Source organism: Neodiprion fabricii, chromosome 1 (genome assembly GCF_021155785.1).
Source record: "Neodiprion fabricii isolate iyNeoFabr1 chromosome 1, iyNeoFabr1.1, whole genome shotgun sequence".
Taxonomy (NCBI): domain Eukaryota; kingdom Metazoa; phylum Arthropoda; class Insecta; order Hymenoptera; family Diprionidae; genus Neodiprion; species Neodiprion fabricii.
In genome coordinates, this window is record NC_060239.1 from 32,479,859 (window position 1) to 32,503,415 (window position 23,557).

The 23,557-nt window shown below is 35.2% G+C and overlaps 2 protein-coding genes across 5 annotated transcripts; both read right to left on the bottom strand.

The window, feature by feature from the left end:
• Window positions 1-1,804: 1,804 nt before the first annotated feature.
• On the bottom strand, window positions 1,805-17,100 carry LOC124175209 (serine/arginine-rich splicing factor SC35-like). 3 transcript variants are annotated; one of them, XM_046555236.1, is made up of 12 exons: window positions 16,905-17,100; window positions 14,680-14,778; window positions 13,550-13,656; window positions 9,141-9,221; window positions 8,007-8,172; window positions 4,549-4,602; window positions 4,350-4,436; window positions 3,979-4,032; window positions 3,749-3,862; window positions 3,492-3,582; window positions 3,024-3,234; window positions 1,805-2,859 (listed from the first exon to the last, which is right to left on the bottom strand). In XM_046555236.1, exons 2-12 carry the CDS (start codon window positions 14,775-14,777, stop codon window positions 2,852-2,854), a joined length of 1,071 nt encoding a protein of 356 aa, XP_046411192.1. In that variant the 5' UTR covers window position 14,778; window positions 16,905-17,100; the 3' UTR covers window positions 1,805-2,851. The 3 variants fall into 3 exon arrangements, with proteins under 3 accessions (XP_046411192.1, XP_046411184.1, XP_046411201.1); XM_046555228.1 differs by having other exon boundaries at window positions 14,680-14,977; XM_046555245.1 differs by lacking the exon at window positions 3,979-4,032 and having other exon boundaries at window positions 14,680-14,977; window positions 16,905-17,098.
• A 184-nt stretch (window positions 17,101-17,284) lies between these two features.
• LOC124181944 (beta-galactosidase) lies at window positions 17,285-22,888 on the bottom strand. 2 transcript variants are annotated; one of them, XM_046568684.1, is made up of 10 exons: window positions 22,579-22,886; window positions 21,028-21,200; window positions 20,697-20,847; window positions 20,572-20,635; window positions 20,397-20,491; window positions 20,018-20,248; window positions 19,714-19,885; window positions 19,516-19,634; window positions 18,958-19,368; window positions 17,285-18,883 (listed from the first exon to the last, which is right to left on the bottom strand). In XM_046568684.1, the coding sequence occupies exons 1-10, from the start codon at window positions 22,651-22,653 to the stop codon at window positions 18,500-18,502; spliced, it is 1,875 nt and encodes a 624-aa protein (XP_046424640.1). In that variant the 5' UTR covers window positions 22,654-22,886; the 3' UTR covers window positions 17,285-18,499. The 2 variants fall into 2 exon arrangements, with proteins under 2 accessions (XP_046424640.1, XP_046424649.1); XM_046568693.1 differs by having other exon boundaries at window positions 18,705-18,883; window positions 18,978-19,368; window positions 22,579-22,888.
• Window positions 22,889-23,557: the final 669 nt, after the last annotated feature.

A 23,557-nucleotide genomic window follows, 5' to 3' on the forward strand; every position in this document is an offset into this window, starting at 1 on the left:
TGTGGAGCTTGGATAAGACTCGCGTCGTTTATTTGGTGCCTTGCAAGGAAGACGTTATGGTCATGACATACTTTCCGTTTGTCAGAAACTGCGAAGTGGGAGATCTCCAAGTTTTAGATATCTGGAGGCAAAATGGCTTCGCATACGGAGCTGAATTATTTCCAGAGAAGATGTTGGACATTCAGGATTGCGTCCAGAATTTTTCAGCCATTGTAGAAAACGCCACGCAGCTTCATCTTCGAATCGAATTTGCTAGAACAGGAAAAATGGTATTAGGTGGCGTCGGCGGTCAACTCATGACCATCATTGCCGAAAAAATGAACATGAAGCTAAATTTATTACGGTACGAAGTGGATACTTGGATTTTGCTTGTGGATGAGGTAATTTAACGAATACTTACTCCAATTACGTTTGCCCGCAGAAAGAAAAAAGAAATCTGTACTACTTTTCGTCTATAGATAGGAGAGGGCAAGTCACTTTTCTGGTTTTCCGGAAACATTCCAGTACTTTGTCAACTGCAAATTCTTGATCCGACTTCCGCGTACATGCAAGAGTCGCTTGCTTTTGGCTATATTAGTGGTGGTTTCGAGCTTCCCTGGAAGAATTTCGTTTGGCCATTATCCATCCCAGTGTGGAAATTTGCGCAATGGACCTTTGGGGTATTTTGCGTTTTAATCATAGTGGCGAACCGATGTTGCGGGCGAAAAATCGCCTCGGATAAACTGGGAATACTCGACGTCTTTGGAATATTTTTGGGCATCGGTAGACCATCGCCGCGAAGCAATTACGGCAGAAGTTTATTTGGAATGTGGATGTTTTACTCTTACTTGATAACCGTGTCGTACAACAGCGGGTTGGTCAGTTTTCTCACCACTCCGAACGAAATAGGCATTATTAACACTTTCGAAGAGTTACTTGCCAACGGCATGCGTTTTGGTGGTGGGAAATTTCATCGGGAGTCCTATCACGACGAATCGGACCCTGTAATGATGGAGATTTACAATAAATTTGAGATCTGGTCGACAAGCGAGGCCAGGAGTATCTTTTTAAAAAAACAAGGAGCTACCGGGGTTTTCACCTCATCAGTCTACGCATACAACAGTAATTTTGCCAGTATGTACGTCGTTTAATAGTTATAAAAATTACCGGTTTATGTTGTCCGGAATAAACCTAGTCATCGAATTCGTCCAAACAAATTCCTTTCATCTTCGCAGGTTATCGCAAGGAACCGCTTCGTTTGTTGACGGAAAAAGCCTTCACATTTCACGTTCCAATCTTCACGAGACGTGGATCACCTTTTGCAATTCCTTTGCGGCGTTATGCGTGGCAAGCAATTCAGGGAGGCCTGAACAACTACTGGCTCTCTTGGTACACTCGTAATTCGAGTTATACAAGAATCTACGACAAAATTGTATCTCCTATCACCATACCGCATCTGCGAGGGATTTTCTATTTTCATATTACCGGACTAAGTTTGAGCTGCGTCGTTTTTTTCGGAGAACTTGTTGTTCACAAGCGTTACTCGGGGCGAGCTGCTCTTTGATTCTCGACTCTCAGTTCAATTTTTTTCAGTCACATTGACTTATAAGTTACAAACATGGTCAATTAAATGGGTAATGTACGTTTGCGGTTCAAAGTTTGCATTATAAATCTAAGGTGGATGGTCTAATTATTGAGTACCTCAATAATTCATAATCATGGAAAATGAGATGCCGAATAATGAGGGCCTAAGGCGACAATGATTAGGAAATATACATTATTACAATTTACACAGTAACTACATACCATGTATTTACTACTAAAATTTTGGTTCCCGTTGTGAAGCGTATATTTGAGTTAAGCGTGTTACATTTGACTTGTACAATAATAATGACTACTCCATCCCGCAATACCCGATAAATTATACTCCCAAGATATTTAAAGTGTTCAATATAATATAAGTTAGGGAACACCATTATGCGTCTGCAGACCGTCTTACAATGTTAAATAGAAACACCCGCATTCGCGCAAGGGACAAGGAAAACTGCAGAAAACCTTGTCCGGGTGTAGCCGGAACCGAATTCTAGCCCCAGCTCGTCGATACAGCGCCTGAACGCCGTGGACACATCTTACAATTCTTGCGAGTTGCCGCTTAGGTCGTCGGACAGGCTTTGGATTGGAACTCGGATCCTCCCGCTCCGCAGCCTCGCACGCTACGTGCTACGGTCCGTTATTAATCGATTGGTAATTAGTAAAATGATCCCAACAAAAAAGTGAAATTTATCTTACCCCAATGTAATTAATTATTGAAATGTGTCAATTCTACATCTATTACGATTCATGTTGTACATGTTACATTTTAAAAATGCAAAAATTTATAATTTTTATAAAGCATACAATGTGTTAAGTAAATAATAATAGATAATAGGCGAATAGCTGAAATTCATATTTCGTCAATGGTATCGCATGTCAAATAATAAGGAAAAGAATCTGATTATTATGAAATCATATTATATGGCACATCAATGTTTGTATCAGCAAGTGTTATTACTGTGGTAAATATTATCGCTTCAACTGTTCATTTTGGAAAAAAGAAACGTTTATGATCAAGTATACGACAATTACTTTGAAAAATAAAAAATTTTGAATACATATTGCAAAATATCGACCACGCAACTAAATACCAAAGACTACGTATGAGATCAACGGTTATAAAAATATCCAAGTTCTTCTTCTCAGCAGTACTATTTTGGTTGTTCAGTGGCGGGTGTCTCCTTTAGCAATTGGTTTTGCTGGGGGAAATTTTTCGCACTGGCATCCTGTTCTATATAAAATGATAAATAATAATTTCCCTTCATTGACATCCAACCCATTAGTAATCTGGGGAAAAAAGAATTTGTTCATAGATTATTTGGTTAGCGGAAAACTAATCGGCAGTTGAAAAAAAAAATATATATATACATACATATATAATACTATAGTTATTCCGGTATGGTACAAATACTGTATCACGTGAATTTACATTGTATACAAAATTTACATACTGCTTCCTCCACGTCCTCTACGTTCCCCCTGTCTGTACCATCCTCCACGTGCTCTAGGTGCCCCCATTGAGGGTCCTCTGAATGGGGGGTATGGGTATCGTATTCGGCGGTCGTCCCAATCATCGAGTGCGTAGGTGTTAAAATATGGAAATGGACGTCCCAAGGGTTGTATTGGACGTCGCGGATATTGTGGCGGAGGAGGCGGGTCTCGCTGCAAGAGATTTAAGCGTGAAAAATTTACTTGTGTCTATTAATCGAGTTGCACGAAGATGGCACACAACAAAAATTATTGAAGGTCGCAGTTTTGTTGAACTTTCGTCTACAGTCTTACACTTCTGCGTTACTTCAATACTGTTCTGACTATATTACATGTCGAAATATCGAACAGTTTCCAGATTTCAAATTGTTTACTATCGCCAAAACAAATACGAGTAAATAAATGAACAAAAGAAGAATTGTATATTTTACCAGTCGCCGTCGTGCTTGGTCATCTGGAGTCACAACGCATACAAACTGCTCTCCCAATGATCTTATCCAAGCTGGTAACGTGGGCATAGACCTGTTGAATATGCATACATAGAATGAGAAAAGTAACGAATCATGTTTAGTTGTTTCAGATTTCTTAAGAATAACTCTTATCTTTACTACGTTACTGTTTTTTTTCTATAACGTTCGCTTAGAACAAGTGTGTGATGCCAAAATAGAAGTACACAAAAAAATCTAACTCTGGACATAAAACCACCACTTTTGAAGCCCCCGGGAGAGAGTCATCTGGGGTGGGCGATGGTTGTTGGCGTCGTTGACGATAAAGTTCCTGGTCAGCTGCTTCTTCAGTTTCCCTATTTTTTGAGATACAAAATACATGTTTTGATTTCTTGATATGTTTTTTTCGAATGATTATGTTGAAACCAACGAGCTTGAAATATTAACAAAATATAACAAGAAAAATAAAAACCTGTCATGTCTCTCGCGGATAGGACTCCTATTACGAATACCTCTCTTGTTGAATCTAAAGATGTAGACGTATTGAGCACGATAAAATTTGATATAACTTATAAAGTATGTGCTTTAAACATAGTCCTCAAATAAATGAAAATTAAATCTTAAATACATTGTAAGACTTCATGCATTTATTCGTATCAACGAGATATATTTAATACACCTTTCTAATCCTCGAATGAGAAATGGTGGTGAATATTGAAATTCTAAAACATCTCCTTATTTCGTGAAGTTTATTCAATTTCATTGTTGATTTGAAACGACTGCGGAAATTTCGATGATAATGCTAGACAAAAAGTATTCAAATTTGAAGAAATAAAATCAGACCTTGTCGGCGACTCTTCATCAGACGATGGCGATTGGTCCTGTTCTCGTTTCATAATCCCCTGTGATCCAGTTGCCGAACGGGATTGTCTGTAATGTGTAATGAATACTAACGATTTTTAAAAATTGTTTCTCATAACTCCATAAAACTGGATGGTTTATCTCAGAATATAATTCTATTGGTGTTCGTAATGTGACTTACGGATTACGTTGGTCAGAGCGATGTCCTGAGGTAGATGATGGTCTGCGTGGTTCTCTAAAAATATCAAAGAATTAAGAACAACGTAGTTCGCTACAGTGGGTGAAACATGTACTTTATACCGCTACGTGAAAATAAATAAAAGCGTATTATTATTCTTATAAAAAACTAAAATAAGTTATATTAATATTTTTAAAATTCCTAAGCTTATGTGATAAGTTTAGCTTTTGGTATGCTTTACGTTACTGTATTGAATATTGCAATACTATTATCCATATTAATTGCTTGCAATACTTTTATCCATATTTATTATAGCAATACGATTATCCATAGTTAGTATGTAAATTACCATGAATATATCTGATATTTACGATACTTTTATCCATATTTAACACTTGCAATACTTTTATCCATATTTTCATTCATGCAATGATTTTATCCATATTAAATACCTGCATTACAACTTATATTTATAACTCGCAATACTTTTCTTCGTACTATACACTATCAGTACATATTTGCGTATTACTCTTATTAGCTAAATTTGTTATGCTGTGGGTGTGTGCACTAGGCATTATTTCATATAGACGAAAAAATTTTTCGTAGCATGAATACGGGAACAGGAATAAAAATTAGAAATCATAAAACTATTGTTAGTTTCGAATTATCGCCGTAATGAATATTAATTTCTTATTCAATAAAAGCGTCGCCTAATCATGGAGATATTTCAGTTACGCCTATACAACATACGAGTTTTGTAACTTAGAAATTAAACCATTTGGAATAGTTGTTCATTATTATAACATTCCTAACACAAATAAATATAAACATATTAAACGGAGTTTTCGTTGGTATCAACTCGTGTTGATACAATAACAAGTTACAAGCGTGGTAACATGATAGAATAATTGTTTAAACCATCATTTTTTGCTACCTCATGCTGTAAATAGTTACTGCATTTCGAGCAGTCCTGTAAACGCGTGATATAATGTACACAAAAAAATTCAAATCTTGATCCATTGATACGTAAACTTAAACGTAATTGAAAACCTTTGGTTACGTACATATATAAATATATGCAAAAAATCTTCGAATTTATAGCTGGAATGAAGACAATACCACTGTCTAGAGTTACCTAAATATATTACATGGTTGAAAAATTCGCCTACACGGCCATATAAGATACATATTCATATACATGTATGTATGCGTTCCGTTAATGATTGAACAGCCACACAGGATTCCCCCATACATTTGTACAGTATATTGATACTCCGGTATCGCGCGTAGTACGCTCACGCAAGGTGACGAGTACGAATGAGATATAATACGCGTACACCCATTAATAAGTCATTTTTCTAAGCGCACCGTGCATAGCCGTGAAGCATACCGCATGTATAGTACACTTCAAAATTACGCGCGGTACGCTCAGCAGCGTGACCCGGTAGTAAGTATATACGTAAATTTTTATTTCTTTCTTCACCGCGATATTATAACGCGCGCGTACGTATTCCCGACGCGGTAATATCGCGGCGAAGGAGAACTCGGCGAGGATGCGGTAGAAACAGATGTATCGCGCTAAGCTGTTTGCTCTGCATCCAACCTGTGGAATAATTTTAATGCCGACAAAATGGCTCGCCGAGTTATACAAGAACAGCTTATGATTGGATACGTATAAGTATGTACGTATGGACGGATACATACATATATTGCTCAAGCCATACGAATTGAAACAATTCATTGTACAAGTATTAATAAGCTGTAATGAAAATGTGTATTTATACAACGTTGCCTATAAACTGTGAGCTGAAATTGATTTGTGAGAGAACGTGTGATTATACTTACGTATACATGTAGAGGTATAACAATTTAATAAATATATTTGTGCATAATATATCATCCGAATGTAGTGGGATATAATCTTTGTGTGTGAATTGATTTACCTGAACCTTTGATATAGCTGCAGAGCAGCATTTTATCAAATAGAAATGAGTTACCCTTCTTCTGCGATCCGTCTTTTGATGCTAAATCGTGCGTACAATAAGCATTGGATAAATCCGTCAAAGCGTGACAGTTAAAGATACAACTGTAAGCAGAGACATGGTGTGCTTATGGGCAAGCTTAGCATATTCCAGGGAAAAAGTGTGACATCGTGTGAACCAACTGAAGCGTTAGTAAGGCTAAAACAAGACATAATTTAGTAACAAAAAATAAACGGTACATTATATATTGTGACCAAAACATTTCGAGTGCCAGGGTAGCTATAATGTAACGTTACGGGGAAGATATTCATATACTGGTAAATATCTGCCAGCGTTTTTTTCTTTTTTCTTTTTGTAAGTTAGTTGTGTTAAGTGTACGTATAAATGTACGAAGCATTAGTGCGTCTCAATGAACATACTGTTTACAAGTATGTGTGCAATGAATTAGATTTAATCTGTCCAAGCTCTGTTTTTTTAATTTTCGGGACGAAATAATGATTGATAATAACAGTTGCTTACAGTACTGACGTATTTGCTGAATGAAAAACCTGTTCTGTTTTTATTTTTGTGATTTATATGTATTACATATTCTATCGAGTCTTTGACTCTGTTCCTGCAGACCACCGGTGGAAGATATTATATTTTTTTTAATTAATCTATAAATAATTATATCGTAATACAGTTGTGGAGAATAAATTGGAAGAAGAAAAAAAGAAAACAGGTAAATAAAAACTGTGTTCCTTTTCATAGATTTTTTATGATAAAAAAATGTTCGTTCTCAAAAAATCCATGAATTCTTGATTATTGTTTTTTAATGAAGTTTGGATTGTTGTATTCAAACACAAGTAATTCCTATCGTAAAATAGAATATTTTTTTCGTATTGCTAATTTAGTTTCATCTTTATTACCTCATATACCAGGATTTGACTTCTAACACTACTGTTGAACGATAAACTTCATTTCATACGAAACAGAGCATACAAATGATGCCATTTAAACGTAATTTAGACAATTTTTTTAAAATCGAGAAAAACAAAAATTATTCAAAAAGTATCGTGAATATATTTGATTATTACACTCTACAAAGATATCCTGTCTAGTTTTTGTTTTCAACATAAAAATTGAACTAATCCAAAGAAATAGAAGAATAATTTCCTGCAGCTATTACTTTTAACTTACATTTATATACAATGCTTAGTAAAGTAGAATTCATATTCCACGTGGCATGCAAAGCATGCCAAGAATGATTACTTGGTTGAATAATTACGTGAACAAGTTATTCGGAAACAAATACATTTCTTTATACGTTTTCAAAGCATACCTGTGCGAATTAGATGCTCAACAATAAAAACTTCATTTTTCATAGCTTATACTCTATGCATGGTAACTAAATCAAGTTCTTTAACTATAAATAAATGTATGTTCTATTCAATAGATACGTTCTAAACTAATTTGCAAACCTATTTCATGAATACTTACCGGTCACGGTCATCTGTTCTACGTCTCGAATAATCAGGCCGTGGGCTAGGGCTCCGTGTTCTTCTTTGCCGGGCCTCATGAGAGCCGACATTACTGTGACTGCGGCTACGAGCATGCCGATGAGAATCTCTTGAGCGAGTATGATCTTCACTGCTGTAGTGACCTCCTATAAATAATGATGAATATACCAAATAACAAATTCATGTTTTTTGTTTCAGTGAACAACAAAGACGAACAGGAATATTATATCACGAATTTAATTACATTGCATGCATCTATTCAGATTTTGATTAAGGGCTGTCCATAAATTACACATTTTATGGTGTTGTGGTTTAGAAGAGGAGATTAGGACTCCATCTTGCGCTATATTTTTTTTTTAAATTGTCGACAAATTTGTTGCATCTTCGCCAGTGTTCTGTTTACGCCTTTCTTCGGCATTGTGGTACAAAAATTTTATTGAAAAATACTCTGATTATGGATTACTTTCATCACATCTGATTAAAAAGAAAAATAATTTATAAAGAACTTTTGTAAAGGGCAAGTAAAATAAAATTGATTACAAATTACTTTTGAAATGGGTAACTCATTGCGATTGTAATTCATATCTATACCCATACGAAGAAAATTCAATAAAATTTTTTCTATTTTTCATTCTTATAACATTTATTTGTCGTACCAACAGGATTGGCGTGTATTTGAATTCTCTTCATATACATACCTAATTATGGGTATAAATCACAACAATGATTAGTAATTGATTTTTCTTAATTACAAATTACAAAAGTTACAAGTAGTTGAATGTGTAAGAGAATTGCAAAAGTAGTTAACAACTCAGTTCGTCTTTTGCCTATATTAGACCATATTTCTAAAATCAATTACCGTCATCGTTCATTAACTAATATGTCACTTTTATTCCAAGAATGCACACAGTGAATTATTCACACCATTTTATGTTTTATGGAATTATTTGGAGAAAAAAAGGGGTCGTTAGAAATCTTGGAAAATAACTTCACGTAATTTACAGACGACCCTTCAAGATGCTCATGCACTGGTACGCAAGCAACATAATTTTCTATAATTTATATTTCCACAAAGACTGATTTGATTAGAGGTAAGATGAAATTATTTGCATACCTCTTCGGTCAGATTCGGATCGTCTTGTCACCGTGTGACTTCGGCTGGCTCTATGTTCTTCAGGTCGGTGAGGTCTTCGTCCTGAGGCGATGACGAATCGATGTTAAAATACCGTTTAGGGTTGATTTGATTTTGTGTAAGATAAAAATACATAAGCAGAAGCATGTAACATACGCGACAGCCAATTCAAGTAGTCACCAAATAGATTTTTATGCAATGTTCTGGTTAGATAGAAATAATTGTAAGCCATGTGAAGTTTTACTTTGTATTTACTGAATCAGAATGTTTATTGATTCTTACTGAAATTCAATTGAAGAGATAAGCTGGAAGTTCATGAGTAAGTCAGTATTTTTCAAGGATCGATAAAAGCTAGATAGCTCGACGAGCTTGGGAGATTCTTTTTCTGGAGGAGAAAATTACCTTTGCATCGAGTTTTAATTTTTTCAGAGCAAATATCTCGTTACTGATAATCTTGGACGCTGATTCATGGCTTGCAATTGATAAACTTCCAGTAGTGTGGTTATTCGGAAATTATCGAAATGAAATATTATTCGTGGTTAATCGAATATTATTTTGTAATTTTAATTCTCAATGTATTTTCAAATATGAACTGAAAAATGGTCATGCTAGTAGTCAATTTTGGTAAGATTTAGGTGGATCTTTTCTCTTTTTTTGTTTTTTAAATACGTGGTGAATATGATTATCAAGACCATAGTGTATTTTCTCTCGATTATTTTTTCGTGATTAAAATTGCTGCACTGATGAATTTTAAGAAAATTTTACGAAATAAACACTCATCACAATTTTACCATCTGAATCCATTACTTCGCTGAATTATAAGAAGATTTAAGGTCATGTATTTAAAATATAGTAATACCACTAATAGATGAGATTTCTAGCAAACACAATATCTAAATATACGATTAATGAACCTGAAAAAACAATACCTATCTAAAAATTACATGTTACTTGTTAAATCGGTGGCAGTTAAAATTAAATTCGATAGCATTTTGTATTCATTATTGTAATTTGATTTGGTAAATATTATTTTCACAGTCGCCTGATTCACTTTCAAATTTTCATTCGAAAGTAAATTTTCCGCTTCAATTCCGCGCTGATTTTGAATCTTCGATGATGCAACCTTGTAGAATTCATTCCATTGCATTTAAATTGCACAGAGTTTAGGTACCGTGGCTAAATTTTAGATATCATCACGGATAAAAAATTGAGTGGAAAACAGTAAACTCGATGGAAACGGTTCAAATAATAAATTTAGATGGAAAAGATTTTCAATGCATGCAAGATTTCTACAGAGTTCAAGAGTATTGAAATCAAATTGAATATTTTGTTTTCAAGACACGACAGTATTAAAGACAAACAAACAATTCACTGGTAAATATTGATTTGAAAATTGTGGTTTATTTAATCTTCCTAATGATGTTGTTTAATCCTTCTGATGATGCTGTTTAATCCTTCTGATGATGTTTAATCTTCCTGATGATGTTGGTTAATCCTTCTGATGATGCTGTTTAATCTTCCTAATGATGTTGTTTAATCTTCCTGATTGTGTTGTTTAATCCTTCTGATGATGCTATTTAAAGGGACCTTGCGGTATAGAATTTTCAAAAGATCGATTTTTTTTCTTCCAATATTTCGAAAGTATAGTATCTTAAGAATATACTGTGAAAATTTAGTAATGATATTCACAGTATTTCAAGTTTTACAGCCCATTGAAGGTCGGCGAAAGTAAGTAGAAGGGTCTGTGGGCTCAGTGAATAGTTCTATTGTTCGTAGAAAAGCAGCTGCTACCTGAGTTGTCTACCCGAGTTGTAGTGAAAATATTTTAGTTTTGAGAGTTAACTTACTTATTTAAGTAATTATCTTCGTAATGTGAGTACACGTTTAAATCTAATTTTTTGGAGAAAATACTCATTTGAAATTTTAACCGCGTTTATCTCGAAACTACTTTTATCTGTCTTATGTTGATCAATTAAATAAAACTACTCGATCGATTCATCTCAAATTAAAATATGTTATTAAGTACACTGGCAGCTATCGCAGGGACTAAAACGAAAATTTTCCATCAAATATTTATATTTTTTTTATAAACAAAACATTGTTAAAATCAGACTGTTTTCCGACTTCTAATTTTGACAATACGCCATTTTATTTTATTATTTTTTTTTTTTTTTTATTTTAGTTCCTGAGATAGATATACTCATAATAATTTTTTGATTTCGTATAAGTGGAAGAACCAAATCGATTAACAGCAGCAAGGTCAACTTTTTTCGAGGGGACGACTTCAGCGCCATTTTTAAAATAACGAGAAATTTTTTTTTTTCTTTTAATTTCCATTTTTATGAAATTTATAAGTAATAAAACATACCTACAAAATTTAAATAACATTGTTGATTTCTTTCATAAAAAAAAAAAAAAAAATTTTGAAAAGCAGTTAAATTCTCACCCGCTAGACCGCAAGGTCCCCTTAATCCTCCTGATGATGTTGTTTAATCTTCCGGATGATTTTGTTGTTCAATATCCCAGTTGTATAATGATGTCCAATTGTAGGATGTCTCAATCGATAATTTTTTAATTTTTGATCATTGCACTTTTTAAAATGAATATTAATGAAGTTAAATGGAATAGTTACTTGCTATTGACACATATCACAAAAAATTGAAATTGTGCATGAGACATGAAAAGAGATTACCGTATTTAAGTGTAACAAAAAATATATATAATGTGCAATTGTGCTTGGATCAAATTTGACTGTCACACAATATTTAAAAAAAGATCTGACTCGACTGGAGTCTTCAGAAGAGATAAAATAATATTGGAAAGAAGATTATTGATTTGGTTTTGGAATATTTTGCACTTGATGGTCTTGATGGTCTTCTTACTTCGCAATCTTCGGGTGTTGATTCCTCCAGTTGATGATTTTTTGTATTAGATTGTATAATTAATTTTTTACGCGCACAGCATCGCATTTACAAATATTAATTTCAGTAATTTCGCAGTGTTACAAAAATGATGTACAAGTAAACAAAAATCGAAAAGCAAAACTTTATTCGCATGCACTACTATTCAGTGGAAAATTTTTCAAACACAGAGGTTCATGTAACGTGACGAAAAGTTGGATTTAAATTGTGGTTGACTTTTAAAAAATGAACAACATTTGAGAATGTATGGGTTTAAGAGAAAGATGTGATATAACGTGATAAAATAGGACCAACTTTCAGATTATTTCTCCAACAATATGACTACTTCAGAAATTTTTTTTACCATGCAAACAATTTCGTGATCGAGTTATTGTTTATGAAACAGCGAATGCTTATTGACTTTTTTTTTTTTTTTAATTATCATGGTCGGTTTTAGTTCCAGGATCTTCAGGGGTAGAGTTTTAGTCAATCCTTTTATTGATTGAATAAGATCTTCCTGACGATGACAAGGTTTTGATATGCTTGGGTGTTAGGTTTTCGAGCATTGTTAGAAGAGTAATGAAAGTGCAAAATTCGAACATAAAGAAATTCAACGTGACGCAACTGCAGTATGCATAAAAAGACTAATCGCGTAAACAACAATATTGCATTTTCTCATGATATCAAATTACAGTAAAAAACTGTGCATGCACTAAATGCGAACTTTTATACAAACAAAATTGGTTGTTCAAACGTACTGTCACGTGAAAAAGTTAAATTTGAAAATAGGTGCTCTTATTTTGTGTAATTTTTGAAGAGAATAGTTATTTTACGAATCAGCTTCATTTTTCAAGCAAAAACTGTAGTTAGCAGCAGAGACATCAAGTTAAATACTACCAGATAATAAGAAAAATGATCTTACATCTTTCTATGTGATCACATGGATCTTCATCCTCCGATGGCTTGTTCAACCACACCTAGGTAAGTTAAAAATCTATTAATTTACATGCATTTGAATAGTGGCAAAGGAAATATTTCTGTATCTTCTGTTGTAGTACACTTGTCGTTGCTGATGATGAGTTGATACCGCGTCGATATTGTTGACGAGGTGATAATCTTCAAAAGATGACATTGCTGCAGGTAGTGATCTCCAGGTTGTCGACCTATTGCTGAAAGTTAATATTTTACATGGAAATTGTATGCTACTAACGAATTTAGGTCCAGTGTAAAATCCCATTGTGTTAATTCTAGTTTTTCTGTCGTTGTCTTCGCTTCCATCCATAAGAATTTTTCTATTATATTGAAAATCTGAGTTACGTGATTGATAACGTAAGAAGTATATATGATAGTTTTGCAATGACAAGATAAGTTGTAGAATCAAAATCTTCGTGTAGCTCCTTCATCTTCAAATGTTGCCGGGATCAATTCTATTGCCATTCAAATGGTGCACCTGTTTCTTGAGAAGGAGACCAAAGTGGGAGTTACTATTACCTGGACCTGCTCGATCTTCTAATTTGCGGATAGTATCGAATAATTTGATCTCTTTCTCTGTAGCAGTCGATCTCCAAGAGAGTTTTCTTGAATCGCGGTGTTGGTATCTGAACAAAATGTCAATACTTCCATAAGATACGCTTTATGTGCAACAGAGTTACGATCTTAAATATTGTTCTTTATAAGCATATTAATATCAGTACATATAGGGAGAAGATGAGTCAAATTGACAACATCGGGTGCAGAGAAACTTGTACAGATTTGTAAATACCATGGTATTCCTAACAAGGAGTATCGAAAAGCGGCTCATTCCATGAAACAACTGAAATGTTCAACGCAAATATGAACACTGATTATTCCAGTTTCTTTAGAAGTATGAAGGTAATTTTTGTAATCTGAAATGATGTATGAAAGCCAGAAAACTGATCGTTGAATTGTGTTCCATGTTGTACAAAATTTTTGAGTATTTTGTGCTAGAGACTAAAGATTCGTCTCAACCGTATACCTGAACTAAATAACTGAATTATAGAATCGTCCGGTTAGATATCTATCTCGAATTTATTACTATGTTTTCAACATACCACAAAACATAACCCAAAATCATACTGTGACAACTGAAAAAACTCGTTGTTTCAAAACTGCCATAAAAACTGATGTAATATCATTTATACTTCAATTTTATTCATTTTATTCATATACGGGTTGTCCCTTATAACATGAAAGTAAATGCGAGCAATCTGCCAGACAGCTTATCACCCATCTGTACAAGCAAAGGTACCGCAATTTGAACACAAATAGTTTTGTGTTAGGCATGCGATAAGTTAAGAAACAAATTTGAAATACATGTATAAAAAAATTGTGTTTGAAGAGTGAATGGTGTTTAAGAATAAAAACTTCACTTCATGAGCAGTATATAATGGTAAGTCTACTTGAATTTGCAATATTGAGTTTTGAGAACAGTTTACGACAAAATGATTTGTACTTTCAAATTAATTAATAATCTCATAGCTATAACTACAAACAGTCGTGTTAGTTATTACTATGGTAATCTTACTCACAGTCGATGGTATTGTAGTTTCAAGTCGCGAATCAAATATGGCGAATATTTCAAGGTAATAGATTTAACTTACTCTCTGGATGATGTCTCAGCGGAAGTTCCTGGTACCGGACTATGGTGTTTAGATTGACGATCTTGGAATTTACGGTCACTGTTTTTATCATCTGCCATTCTATTGAGATTATGAAGTTCTATCATTTTCTTTTTCCGTTTCTCATGTTCCGCTTGTATTCTCTGCTCTTTTTGCCATTTAAGTCTTTTATGAATTTTTTCTATTGCCAGTTCAAATGGAAGAGATTTATATCTTGATATCGCTTTTATTTGGTCAAGGGTTGGAGACCCAGATTGACGTGGGTTCGCCACGGTCGTATCTAAGTATAAAAATGTAAGATTGAATGCATTTAATTTTTCAATAGTAACGACGACAGTTGTTATTTATTATGATATTAATAGCTAACAATCAAAATCTTTTTCACATCGCTCAGGCAATAGAATTAAATTAGTTAAATGATTATAAAGTTTGACAGCATAGGAATGAAAATTTTTAACTTATTATAAATATACATGCGTAACTTTTTATTAGCGATGAACATTTGCGAGGTATCAATTCACTTATCGCAATGTTCTGCACTTAATCTACGAAACAGCATAGAACACATTTTCCTTACATTATACGGGAAAAATGTGGTAAATTGTAGGGGTGACCTCATGATTTCCATTTGGCGACGAGTTACGTTCAACTTCGTGAAATTTCTTGTAAACAGATTAGCAACAGACAGTATTTTACTATAAGAATGTCAGTTTTTTTTAAAACTGATTTTGAGGACAGCGTTAAATTGTTTTATAGAGCATTGTAAAATCAAACAATAACAGAAGAGCCAATTATTAAAACAACAAAATGAGTAGATTAAGGCATTTTAAATAAAAACGATACGCTACTGTATGACCTGTTCTTAACATCTAACTGTAGATAGCGATTTGCACGTTACTTCTGAGCTCAAAGTGCAACAAGAACTTAACACGAGTCAAGTTTTAGGTAATGAAACATGAATGAAGTAATTGTTGACCGATGTACAGGTGTTTCAGTGGAAAAATTCGATCGTTTTTTGTTTTGACAACAATGTCTTACCCTTTGTTATCACAACAACGCCCATAAGATCATCATTTTTACTACTTCATTGTTCAAAACTTAATTTGAGTCAAGTATTTATTGCACACAGGGGTTCAATTCTGAACTCAGAGTGCAAAACAACGCCGCAAAGCAAGTTTAGCAAAGCAAAGTTTGCCCGGCCTTGAAAATACAGGTTAAAACGTAAAAAAAAAAACCTGATCCGTATTTCCAACTAGAAATTACCATATGAAATGCCTATGCACACAGCATACTGAAATTTTAGCAACATTTTTCTGCACCAAAATTAATCCGATCTTGAAATGTTCAAGAGCACTTACAGTGGATTAAAATTATTGTATGTATGGAGGTATTCCATGCCAACTGAGAGGACATTTTCCCTAACCCCCGCCAATTTGCTTAATTATTTTTTATATGATTTTACAACCTAAAAGAAGCACTCAGATTTTTCATCCCAACCATTCTTTTTTAAAAAATATTACAAACTCTTTTATGGTCCTAAAAGAAACGCCATTTTTTATTTTTTTACAAAAACTCACATAATTTCTGGGTCCCAAAACAAACATTTTGAGCCATAGTTCAGAGTGGAGAATTGATTCCAGAAAAATTAAAAGAAAAATTGAGCATTCTAACTATTTCGATTATACATAATTGTTAAATCGAAAAAATCCATTAGTTTGGCAAATGCATACAAAATAAGAAAAATTATTGCCCTAATAAAATATTTAAAGAATACAAAAAAAATCAATTCTCCACTCTGAACTATGGCTGAAAATGTTTGTTTTTTGGACCTAGAAATTATGTGAATTTTGGTAAAAAAAAATAAAAAATGGCGTTTCTTTTTAGGACCATAAAAGAGTTTGTAATATTTTTTAAAAATGAATGGTTGGGACGAAAAATCTGAAATAATGGTGAGTGCTTTTTTTATGTTATAAAATCACATAAGAAATAATTAAGCAAATTGGCGGGGGTCAGGGAAAATGTCCTCTCAGTTGGCATGGAATACCTCGTAAACAACTTTGGCGCGTAGAACTAGATTATCGCATGAGATACGACGCTTACAAACTGATAATATACGTGGAATCACGATTCCCAAACACTAATATAAATAATGAACCCGATTCAACAGGCTATAAGAACTTGAAATTCAAAGTAAATGCGATACTCACAATATTCGTGCCCGGTTGTTGGTTCTCCGGGTTCTCCGTACCCAATCGATACTGCTGTCGTAATGGCCGCAATCGTCGGGGTTCGCGGGATTCGGCAGGGCGAATTTTATTCAGAATTTACCCTGTCTACACCCCTTGGCGTCATGCGTACCGTAGTTGCGTACAGCTAAAAAATCAACAATGCCAATGAAATGCGTAGCGAACGGTGTTGCCGCCGCGACGTTGCCAAATGCTTTAAATACTAGATGGCGCTACAAAATAGAGGCAGATTTGAAATTCGAATGTCTGGAATGTCCACGTTCTGTCAGCGTTGAAACGCTAGGGCGTGCTTTATTTTTCACTGAATGAAGTTCGATAATATTTAGAACGAATCAATGCGTAAAAATATGGGTTTGCGTTGGATCTATAAAAGTGTTACATTGTTGCAAATTTCTTAGTTGACATTAATTTGGTATATAATTCATGATAATATTGCTGCAAAGGTCATCGGACAGCTTATCGAACAGATGCTTTACTAAAATAAGTACGCGATGTACGAAGCAATAATTTTTGTAAATGTTGGTGAAATTTTACTAAACTGGTTGATCGTGAGACGGGGAATATTTTAGTGACATTAACAGTCCACGATGGTGATAAACTGTAAGATTTAAGGCCTAGACCAGTCAAGGGGTCGAACCTAAAAATTGTAAATTGCTTTTCTGGGAATTCATCTAACTCGATTTTACTTCGTATCGCTTGAAGAAATAACAAAAATTATGAGTTTCGCCAAAACAATTTCTAGCGTTTTCTGCATTGCGAACTTATAAAATGGAAATTTTTATATTTGAAATTAAATAAGCATATTGAGAGCTTTTTACATGTTTCGAAAGATATCGTGAACAGTACAGAGTAAAAATCGAGGTGATATTTTAGTTAAATGTTACAACTGTCGATATACTCGAAGCTTCTGAATCATTTGCATAATTTATGATAATTAAACCATTCAGCTGCTGTTAATTATAGCCGGACATGGATTAAGGGTTATCGGAATCTGATAGCAAGTCTTTATGATCATATAAGTGGAGAATGAAAAAATATAAAATCATTATAAGAATTATAAGTATCAAATTGACTGAGACGATACTCGAAATGAAAATTAATTTTTTTATAATATACAATAAGCTTGTACCATTTATGTTGTAGTAACCATATATCTATGACTTATTCTATTTTATATAGATTACGTATCACAATAAGTGCCACAACTTATACTGACAGCAGTGTAATACATAATTAAAAAATCATTCAAGATAATCATTGGAAATTTATAATGATATCTGTAATCATCATTAAACAGTACACCTGTGCTTGAATTTGTTCAAACTCATAATTATTTAAGATCAGTACTCGGTGTTGTTTTATATTGATACAGAAAGAATTAGATTTTTTAATAAAGTACCCACAAAATATTCCAGCGAACAGGATAATGAATTGTTTATGTAGTGCCGAGATTAACTCTGTCCCGCCAAATGATATAAGAATGTTTGTAGAGAGCGATGTCTAGTACAAAAAAATATTATTTTAATTCATTAATGGGTATTTATCCTCGTTATAATTTAATTTGGGATAGTCTGGAACCTGACCGTCAGCATTTCCGGAAGATACTCAAATTCCAATAGATCTACCCTATTTTCTCCAGTTACTAAGATCGACGCAGGGACGTACAGAGTCATCTGCGGGCCTGCTGCAGGCCAGTATCTGCCAATATTATAGCCGTTTATAAAAGCAACGCCTTTTCCCCATCCTGTAGTATCCAAAAAAGTATCCAACGGTGTGCCAATAATGGTAAATAGTCCATAAAGAAATTGCGGAAGACGGTCCAGATTTTCACCCGTACTACTTGCCCCGAAATTGAAGTCATATTTCATTTCCGGTAGTCGGAAGCCTGTTGCGTTCCAATTAGTCAAGGTTTGACCATTCAACGTAACACCGCCAACACCCTGCGTGAAAATCATTCGCAATCAGATAAGAAATTGTGCGATCACTCAGACCACCTTGAAGTTATAAGCCATACCTTGAAATCGTGAATCTCACTTCCAAAATTCACGTGGCCCTGATTTTCCACGAATATTCCCAAGCGTCGCGTGTATGGCTGAGACAACGAGACAGTCTTGAGTCCGTGAGTCCGACTCAGCGTTCCGACGAATACATCATCTTCGTAAACCAACGCCCTGTCGTGTATAAAGCTAACATCCAGAACGCCAGGGTCGGTGCGATTTTCAGGAAGATCCGTTTCGTACAGAACCAAGGCAAGCGGTTCATCGAACGATTCGAAAGTCGGCGGTGTGAATTGATTCGCTTTTAAAATTCCGAGGATGGCCCGCACGTAAGGATGAAACAGTGGCAGCACTCGTTCCAATACAACGGAACCGTAATCTCCTTTTGACGACTGAATAGGCAACGTTATGTTCGGGATCGGCAGATACTACGGATCATAATTTTTTGGGTTATACTGTGGTGGTTCGTTTCGGATTAATTTGGATTTCCAGAGTACATTCAATGGCGTCGTGCTCCGATTAGAACACGTTATTGAACAGGGTCTCCTTACGAATAAATGACCAACAACTGTTACCTTTGCGATGACAGTTTTGATTTCGTAGTATTTCAGCGTCAGATCACCGGCTTCGGTAATGGGTGCGTCATAGTCGTATGAAGTTATCTGAGGCTCGTATTGAGGTCCCGTATTTGCGCCTGTTCGTAAGATGACCAAGGATTAGCCACATCGTGCTGATTTGAAAACCCAGGATTTGAATAAAGACTTTGGTCTTACCGGACGTAAATCCGAAGTTCGTACCACCGTAGAACATGTATAGATTGACAGAAGCGCCCATGGCCAACATTTCGTCAATTTTTTTTACCACGATGCTGCTGTCTACCTTCGCGTAGGGTTCACCCCAGTGTGTCAGCCATCCAGGATAAAACTCTGAATTCACCAACGGACCCTGGAAACGAAGAGTCAATTTTCATGGTAATTCTTTCAAGTAACAAATTCAGGCAAAAGGTATTGCAAATAATCATGAGGATATACGTGATAAGATGCAAAATTAGTGATTAGTTCTTGATCACTTTACTACCTTTGGCCGAAACAGACGCAACGTTTCGAATGATCGTGTCACGTTTGCCTCAGTGCCAAAATCCACGGTTCCAAAAACTTCGGGTATCATACCACATCGAAGCATTCGATTTGTATCGCCGTCTGTGGTGTAAAGAAGAGCGTCACTTCCTATTTGACTTTGAAACAAATCTCGCAGTTCGGTCATGTATTTTATGTCGCAGGCTTGGTAGCTTCCATACTCGTTTTCAACCTATAATGAGTCAAGTTAGGAATTATTGGTGTATTATATGATCATTGGTTCACATTTTTTTATCAGTCAAGTGGAGGTAAATACTTTGTGCCTGATCTGGCATCGATTAATGACAAGGTGTTCAAGAAGCTAGCTCGACCATCCTTACCTGAACCATGATGACTGGACCACCGTTTCCTCTTAAAAAGGGTCGCACTCTCTTCATTACTTCGTTGATATACGTTCTGACGTATCTCATGTAGCCTATAATCAGAATAAAACGAATGTTGTCAGGCTGCAATAGAATTACCTTCAAAAATATTAGGTTGATGAGAAAAACTTACGGGTATCACTGGTTCGCAGTTGAATGTCGGGCACAAGACCCAGCAACCAGGTCGGGAAGCCACCCTGGAAAACAGGACGATTATGCCTTGATTTCACGTTAAAGAGCTTTGCAAAAAAATCATACCAAGTCTCTTTCGGCGCAGATGTACGGTCCAGGCCGAAGTAAAACGAAAAGATCCTCTTCTTGGGCAAGAGTTAAGAAATACTCCAGATCAGCTTCTCCGTACCATTTCCATTTGTTTGGTTTTGGCTGATGCAGGCTCCATTCGACGTATCTGAGTACATTATTGATATCAATTTTTGGATACTGGAGCAAGAAAACGACAGCTTATCGAATTGGCAACGCATTCATCAGCAATATTCGTTTGGAAAAAAAATTGTTAATTGGTCAGTGGCTTTCGCCGAATCCTCTTCCCGAGAACTCTGGCTATGAAAATATTCGAATTTGTACTTACGTGGACACTGCGTTCAAGCCAGCTGCCCTCATCTTCCTCAGCCTGTCCCTCCAGTAGACTCTCGGGGCCCGGAAGTAATGAAAACTTCCAGAAACATATCGGAACGGCTTTCCATCGAGAAAGAATTGATTTCCGATGTAGTCAACTGTGAAACTAGGTTTCGTCACGTTAATCTACAATGTAAAACCAGAATTAGTTCGACTTTGTGATTTTAAATCAGAAATACATCAGCCAAAAGAGTTCGTTATCTACTACTGACATTGAAGCATTAAAAAAAATCTCAAAGGGGAATCTGACAATGAAAAAGTGGAGAATAAGAGGGTCAATTTTTGTCGCCTACTGTGCGCAACTACTTCAAATTTAGCTGCTATGGAAAAGTCATTCAATTCAATCTTTTCTGAGGCAAATGGAAATTTCGTAGAAACCATGAACGATATTTTACACAAAAAGAAAAAGACAATGTTAGATTAAAAAGCATGATTCTACGATCCAATCAGAGCTAATTTATTAGTTTACAAATATTTTGTTCATTCAAAACAGAATTTTTAAACAACGATTTTATAATTTAATACACTATATAGAAAATAAGTTCGTACGTATATTATACTTTCGAATTTATCTCTACTTTACAGTTGGTTAACAAAACTGATTTACAAATTGATAAAAATTATGCATGTTCACAGTAATAAATATGATGTATTATGAAACGTGGTTAACACTACAACGGTTATAAAGGTATGAAGTTTTCTTCAGTAAATATCACGTAAGATCTAGAGGTGACAATTTATCGTTTCGATTGATGGTGAAAGCTGGTTAATTAGTAGTGCTTTTAAATTTCGGTCTTTGAAGCGTGATTTCTAAGTTCTACGTTTGTAGCGTGGCGCTTTCGTGCATTATTTCATATCTCACATGACGTGCCGTGTGTGCTGATAACAGGCAATGTAACGCTACGTGAAGGATAGCCCCCCCCCCCCATAAATTGCAGTCTAAAATAGACGCACACGATGCTGTAATTTTATCTCAAAAACGAGAACGGCATTTTGATTAATTCAGTATTAGCTACAGTACGTTATAGCAGATGTCTTGCCAACAGTAATAAACTGATAATATACCCTGAACCGTCACATCCAGTACAAATAGTATATTATGTGCCTAGGGCGTAAAATACGGTTTTACACCTGAGTGCTGATCGCCGCGCGCGAGGGCCGGCAAAGCCACGGCACGCCCGTGGTGCATACGATATTTTTTACAACAGTGTGCTTAAAATTCAATTTTACACCTCGATATTCCGGGTGTAAAATACTACTTTTTTTCAACACTGTGCGTAAAAATCAATTTTACGCCTACAAGGTGTAAAATTGATTTTTACGCACAGTGTTGAAAAAAGTAGTATTTTACACCCGGAATATCGAGGTGTAAAATTGAAGTTTACGCACACTGTTGCAAAAAGTTTATTTAACCAACTGCACTGCCATCACATTCCTATCCATATCTTACAATCTATTATCACAGGCAAAGATTGCACAGAGCAATAATTTCCAGTCAACTCACCAAGTTTATTGTAGTTAAACCTACAACCGTAGCGGCTAAGGCCAAGGCCAGATGCGTCCGAGTGACCAAGTCCATTTTCTCACTGCCGCAGCTGGTTTAAGACGCCAGGATGCCTGCCTTTCGGCTCACAGCAACTGGCTGGCCATTAATAAGCGGTTGGTACTCGGTTTGAATAATGGACGAACCAGGGACTGAACTTCGTTATCAAGTAGTGGTACGTCATGACAATCACGACAAGTCGACTGGCCGAACCAAGGCAGCTAATATGCATAGTGTGACCGCACACTCATAATGAGTTCCTCTTTGTTCGCAGTCCGTTATATTGAAAATGAAAGGTTCGTCGAAGTTCCGGTCAGGAAGAAGAGCTTCCTGACCGGAACTTCGACGAACCTTTCATTTTCAATCTACCTCCCGGTCACAAACTTCTTTCCTAAAGTCCGTTATATGTTCTAATTCTATTAATATCGTTCTGATTCCGGTGTGCGGTCGCACCGGATGAACATGAGCCGATGCTGGAGTACGAAAGAATAAGCATGAGAGAGCGAAATGCGTTGCTGATCAACGAGAACCAGACGTTGAATAGAATTATTTTGTTCAGTGTTGTTTTATCAAATAACCACGAGTTATTTTGAGAATAATATTATTTTTTCCGTGTCCGTTAAACGTTGTACACCACGAAGAGTGAATGTTGGGACATGTTTATTGTTTGAATCAATTGTTTACTCAGGCACTTGGCCATTCGCCGTTATGGATATAAGATTATTGATCTTTAAAACAAAATACCTACGACGTACACGTGTGAATGTTTTTTACACTATACGAGCCGATTTCCATACGTTTCTCAAATACTTGTGATTGATGTAACACGATTGAGGAGTTTGAATTTGTGGAATCTGCACACATCCGTCATAGCAAGATTCACTTTACAGTCTGACAAGAAAAACTCCGAACATATTTTATATCATGAATATGATTAATT

What these genes read in the sequence shown, in the direction of transcription:
- LOC124175209 (XM_046555228.1), bottom strand. Translation starts at nt 14,804, where the DNA reads ATGATAGAACTTCATAATCTCAATAGAATGGCAGATGATAAAAACAGT. An exon ending in AGAACAGATGACCGTGACCG is followed by an intron (nt 4,603 to 8,006) that starts GTAAGTATTCAT and finishes TGATATTTTTAG; the next exon opens with AGAACCACGCAGACCATCAT. An exon ending in GTGGTGGTTTTATGTCCAGA is followed by an intron (nt 3,583 to 3,748) that starts GTTAGATTTTTT and finishes CATATTCAACAG; the next exon opens with GTCTATGCCCACGTTACCAG.
- LOC124181944 (XM_046568684.1), bottom strand. Translation starts at nt 22,653, where the DNA reads ATGGACTTGGTCACTCGGACGCATCTGGCCTTGGCCTTAGCCGCTACG. An exon ending in GTTTAACTACAATAAACTTG is followed by an intron (nt 21,201 to 22,578) that starts GTGAGTTGACTG and finishes TTTACATTGTAG; the next exon opens with ATTAACGTGACGAAACCTAG. An exon ending in TGCGTCTGTTTCGGCCAAAG is followed by an intron (nt 19,886 to 20,017) that starts GTAGTAAAGTGA and finishes CTTCGTTTCCAG; the next exon opens with GGTCCGTTGGTGAATTCAGA.